The sequence below is a fragment of the Triticum aestivum genome, chromosome 6B, assembly GCF_018294505.1.
Source record: "Triticum aestivum cultivar Chinese Spring chromosome 6B, IWGSC CS RefSeq v2.1, whole genome shotgun sequence".
Taxonomy (NCBI): domain Eukaryota; kingdom Viridiplantae; phylum Streptophyta; class Magnoliopsida; order Poales; family Poaceae; genus Triticum; species Triticum aestivum.
The window spans coordinates 715,215,957-715,221,733 of record NC_057810.1 but is presented as its reverse complement, the minus strand read 5'-3'; the positions used below and the strand labels follow the sequence as shown (position 1 = coordinate 715,221,733).

General features: G+C 47.1%; 1 protein-coding gene across 1 annotated transcript; it reads left to right on the top strand.

Annotated features, from left to right (window-relative positions):
* The first annotated feature begins 359 nt into the window (after positions 1–359).
* On the top strand, positions 360–3,627 carry LOC123139732 (LRR receptor-like serine/threonine-protein kinase EFR). Its single transcript, XM_044559459.1, has 2 exons — positions 360–459; positions 2,501–3,627. Exons 1-2 carry the CDS (start codon positions 360–362, stop codon positions 3,625–3,627), a joined length of 1,227 nt encoding a protein of 408 aa, XP_044415394.1.
* The last annotated feature ends 2,150 nt before the right edge of the window (positions 3,628–5,777 follow it).

Sequence of the window (5,777 nt, the reverse complement as noted above, 5' to 3'; positions counted from 1 at the left end):
AGTCCGCGGAGATATGGCGCTCATCCCCGCAGTTATAGCAGCAACCAATGAATTCCACTGGGATGCGAGCCGCCGGCGATGGCCGGTGAGTAGGGAGGACCTGGCGTTGCCTGGAACGACGAGGCAGAGGAGGAGGTCGGTTCCGCGGCCGGTCCCAACGGCGGTTGCGGGCAGTCTGCCAGTCGCGGCTGGCGGGGGCGGCCCGCCCGGACGGTGGCGCGCCAGGGCCCTGGACGAGAGGACCGAACGCCGACCCAACCACCGAGGGGACGATGAGGGAGCGGAGCACCGGCCGTGGAGGAAAGGGCTCCGAAGACGAGCCTGATGATGTCCCGGCTGAGAGAGAAACGCGGGACGCCATGGAGGGGGTGGGCGCCGCCGCCGGAGTGACAAGCGGCGAGGGGAGGTGGCCGCCGGAGCCGGAGCGGCTGCCGGCGCGGGCTCAGAGCGGGGAGCGGCGCAGGCTCAGAGCGGGGAGCGGGGAACCGAAGCCTTGAGCTTCTCATTTCGCTAGCAACGGAGCCTCGGTGTGCATGGTCAGAGTCGATACAGTTTGACTCACCAAAAAAAGAAACATCAGCTCAAATGAAAGCTTCAGATTTACATGAATAAGTCTACAAGCACTGGTGGTGAACAGATCTTTCAAACAAATATGTTCTCATATTAACCAACATGTGCCTTTTTCTTTGCTATGCAAATGTAGAGCCGACTCTGGAGCAAACCGAACAACATGAAAAAGGTAGAGTGCAGAATATATACATACACTCCCTATTTGTTAAAGAATAGACAAACGAATACCAATACAGTACAGTACAAACGTCCAGCCAGGCTCATTTAGAGCTAAAAATAGAGATAAGGTGGCAACATACAATTTTTTTCGATAAAGGGCGCTTTTATTATCTCAAAAAGTAGCATCAAGAGGATACAAAGCATTATGAGTAACACCCGGCCTCTGCATAACTAAGATGCACACAGCCAATCACCTAAAGTCTGATAAAAAGAAAGAAAAAAAGACGATAAATGGGCGACAGTAGAGTCATATAGACCGACACTATGCCTATGTCGAAAGGGATGGTGGACCGATCCGGAGATTATGCTGCCACCCATGTTGGGTAAAAACCTCCGAAGCCACCTGCTCCAACCGCGTACACACCGCCTTGAACCGCGGTTGGTACTCCACTCGTTATAGCGTAGACCACGTATGAAGCGAGTGCGTACAACGGAAAATAACCTTCAAAGGAGAAGCATTTTTGTTATTGAAAACCAAATCATTTCTACATAGCCAAAGCGACCATAGTAAGGCATACGCTCCCACCCTTATTAGCGTTTTCAACCTATTTGGAATACCATCCAATCAATGACCAAAAATATTGGCGACACTTGTGGGTGGATACAAATTTAACGTTATTTGGATGACTGACCACGTAGAACGTGCAAACTTGCATTGGAAAAAGAGGTGTTTGATTGTCTCTTCATGAATGCAAAAACAGCACTTCTTACTCCCTGGCCTGTTGCGCCGTGCGAGGTTGTCTTTGGTTAGAACAACTCCCGCACAAAGATACCACATGAAGATTTTAACTTTTAGTGAAATCTTTGACTTGCAGATTTTCTTGTTGTTACTCACTGGTACCTCAGAATGCGTGAGCACACGGTACATAGATTCTACTGCGAAAGATCCCGATGCAGTAAGGTTCCAGCAAAACACATCCCGGCCTTGTGTCAAATTGATCAAATCCAGACGGTATAAAAGATTATGCCATGATGTAAGACGGGGCCCAATCAAATCCCGCCTAAATGAAATATTGGGCGGGAATGAACTGAGCACCTGCGCAATTATTTTATTCTTATCGCGAGCGATGTTGTACAAGGCTGGATATTGTTTTCGGAGACTGGCATTGCCTAGCCAGATGTCTTCTCAAAAACGAACCTCCGACCTGTCCTTTATCGTGAAAGACCCAATGTTTTTGATGATATAGAAGATAAAGCTTGCTAGAAAACTTACAATGTTTTTGATGTGGTGTCCCTTCCGACAAGATCAAACAGTCCAGGGTCAATTGGAGCACCGTATCACCTGTGATGCCGTATCACCAATGGCTGACCGGTGGTGGACTTGAGGTCTTGAGGTTGACGGACGACTTGAGGTCTACGCTCCGGTGGTGGCCAGGCTTGAGATAATAATAAGGCTAATCAAGTCCGGAAGAGTTGGTCTTTTTAAACCCCGGCCGGGGCCTCAACCAGTCCAGCGTTCCAACTCATACCTGGCAGCGGCATTGGCATACACACCTCACAATCCGGCCGGCAGCAAAGCCATGCAAGAAAGGCTGCCGCTTCGTCCCATCCGGCCAACCAAAGGTTCCATCTTTCTTCTTCTCGTCGGTTTTCTGTTTGCTACGTACCAAGCATTTCACAAAATCAAACCTCTATGCTATGGCTACCAGCAAACTCTTTCTTTACATGCATGCATGAGTTCTAATGTTTTAGTAATTCTTCACACTTGCAGGTAAGGGAGGCCTTACGTCTATCATTCAGCCGGCGAGGCTCACCACCATCCTTAGGCTACTGTCGTTCATGCTCGTTTCTTGTGGAGTCAGCAGCGTCCGCTGCTCCTCCTCGACGACAACGACAGTCCATGATAATAGCACTGACATGATCTCATTGTTGGATTTTAAGCGTGCCATCACCAATGACTCAAGACAAGCCTTGAGATCTTGGCACGTCGGCGCCCCTCTTTGCAAATGGAAGGGTGTCGTCTGCAGCGGCCCCAAGCACCCGGACCGAGTCATCGAGCTGAACCTTATGAACCTATCGTTGTCGGGCACGATTTCACCGTCCCTCAGGAACCTAACATTCCTTAGGAGACTGGAACTGTCCCATAATGGCTTCATCGGCGAGATACCTCCTTTTAGCCGTCTCCAAAGATTGGAGTACCTTGACTTGTCGGACAACTCACTACGAGGGATCATTCCGGATACTCTTACAAACTGCTCCAATCTATGGTACCTATTCCTGTCTAGAAACTTACTAATAGGAGAAGTTCCCAGCGGCATAGGCCGCCTATCCAATCTAGCGTGGTTACATCTTGCCTTCAATAATCTCACTGGAGAAATCCCACCAAGCCTAAAAAACATCAGTCAGCTTAAAACTATCTCGCTTGTTAGTAATAAGCTCACTGGAACCATTCCTGATGAGTTGGGAAAACTCCCAAATCTTTATTATTTAGACCTTGCTGAAAATATGCTATCAGGTGGAATCCCGGAAGCCCTGTACAAATATAATCAGTCTTCTCTCCAAATTTTACGGTTGGGTTCCAATATGCTTGGGAAAACACTGCCATCTAACTTTGGTGATACCCTCCTGAATCTCGACGAACTCTATTTGGACGAAAACAATTTTGAAGGCCATCTCCCAGCGTCACTAGGCAATATTTCAGGGCTATTTGAGTTGGACATGTCGTTCAACAATTTCGTTGGTCAAGTTCCAAGTTCTTTTGGTAACCTTGGAACATTATATTACCTAAACCTTCAGCAAAACAATTTGTTGGGTTGTATCCCAATAGAGCTTGGCAGCTTAAAGCAGCTCAATCATCTGGATATGTCTGATAACAGTCTGCAAGGTGGAGTGCCATGAAACGAAGTATTGGTCGGAAATAACAGTCCCCCCTCAGTTGGAGGCAACCGGTGGGATGGGGACTTCTTTGGAGGAACACTAGATCTGCTCCCATTTCCAACAATCTCTCGGAGAAAAGATACACAGTACACACTATTTGATTAGAGCACTCATTACCGTATTTGGTTTAATGTCACTCGCATTTAATTGCCTGGCCTGTTTTATGCTCACCTATCATTCTTGTTTTGTTTTGTTTTTTGGCCATGTGTAATTCTTGGGGTTGGGACCTTCCCAAGTGCTTCTGTGCGCGAGCACACCTGGTCTCTTTATCTGGGCTGTTGGCGATGGCCTTGTGATTCGGTGCATTTATTTCCCGTGTCAGTGTACTAGTCCCTAATAAATCAATATGAGGCAGAATACGGGGTACGAGCGCTGACGGTTCGCCGCCGCCGTCACCAGGCAAAATCAGAGCCGCGGCTCATGACGTCAAGAAACTTCTGATCCGTGGATCAGGAAACTTCCTTTCCGGTTCGTGCGGTAGGTGCGGAGTAAATGAAGGATGGAGGGCTGGTTGCTGTTGTCTTCTACCTCATTCGCCCCGGCTCTTCCATTGCCGACTGTAGCTTACAGGGTGGCAGATTTTGCGGTGGAATACGAATCAAAGGAAGGAGATGGAATTCCTGATGCAGCCGTTCGAACCGAAGGCATCCTCTGTTCTGTCCCTCCCTTGTGATCTAGCAGTATTATAGCATTTGGTGGCGCAGGAGTACGGCGCTGGGAGAGGTGAACGACAACCCAGTGGGAACGGTGGTTGCCATGGAGCCACTGCACTACCCAGTGGGAACGGTGGTTGCAGTTCTGCTGCCGCCGATGGCGGGGGCGAGCGACGACGGCCAGATCTGTGCAGCAAAAGAGGCGGCTCGTGGTGGGAGGTACGACCAATCTATTGGTCATATAGATAGACCCGACGACGGCCAGAACCGCAAGCTTCTGACCAATCTATTGGTCAGATAGACCCAAAATTTCCTTCATGGATGCGCAGGTATGAACTTGTTTTATACCAAGTGCGATGGTAAGTTTGATGTGTGGATTGATGAACTAAAAGTGTCAACGGAAAAGAGTGGAAATTAGGAGCTGCTGAGTATTCTGCTTGGAGTGATTCAATTTCTTATGTGCACTACATTGCATTTACAGTTCTTAGTGGTTAAATGTGTACTGGGGTAAAAACAAAAAATATGAACTTATTTTTTGCATTGCAAGATAAATGAATTTTCGTGGATCATTGGTAACACTTTGAGGAACATCATCGCTTAGTACATGGAACGGTAGTTCAGTAGTTTGTTGTTGAGAGATACATTTGGATTTGGGCAGTGGGTTAAAATGCAGAATGGGGGAAAACATTTGGATTTGGTGGGGTGCAGTGAAAAAGTTCAGAACTATGGACTGTAAATGCTATCGCAATTCGACAGGGTTCAGAAGTACATCCTGCATCATAATTTAAAAATAGTGAGAAACTCTGTGGGTGTAGTAAATTTTAAAGTAAAATTAGTACTCGGTTGGATGTCCTTTATTAGGTTTTTGATGTGGGCGATCATTAGTCTGTTCTTGAGGTACATTTGCAATTTGGACATGGTTTAATAAGCAGTATGGGGTAAAATCTGTGGTGACATGAAGCGAAAACGTTCAGAGCTATAGACTGTAAATGCTTTCGCAGTTCGACAGGCTTCGGAAGTATGACCTGTAACATAATTAAATAGACCGATAATTGGAGATTCTATGAATGCATATAAAAATTTGGATTAAGATGGATGTCATGGGTTCTCTTTTTAATGTGCGTGGTGCTGGGTTTTTGTTGCGTATGATGTGGACGATGTTGGATTTGTTGTGTACATGATCGTAATGGCAATGTTTTAGTTGTACCAAATTCAATTTTTTTTTGCAAATCTGCAAGCGTCGGAGCTTGTGTTTTTTGAGTGCAGAGTGAGGATTGGGGCAGCAGCTGCAGGAAGAACGACCATCCCTGGTCGCACTATTGCGCTGGAGAAGGCAATCCGTGGTTTGCATACCCTGGAGACAATGTCATCGTGCCAACATTGTGGGCAAGCCTTGATTCTTTAAGCGAGGCTTACGACTTTTACAATCTTTACTCGTGGGAGAAGGGATTTGGCATT

What these genes read in the sequence shown, in the direction of transcription:
- LOC123139732 (XM_044559459.1), top strand. Translation starts at nt 360, where the DNA reads ATGGAGGGGGTGGGCGCCGCCGCCGGAGTGACAAGCGGCGAGGGGAGG. An exon ending in GGCTCAGAGCGGGGAGCGGC is followed by an intron (nt 460 to 2,500) that starts GCAGGCTCAGAG and finishes TCACACTTGCAG; the next exon opens with GTAAGGGAGGCCTTACGTCT.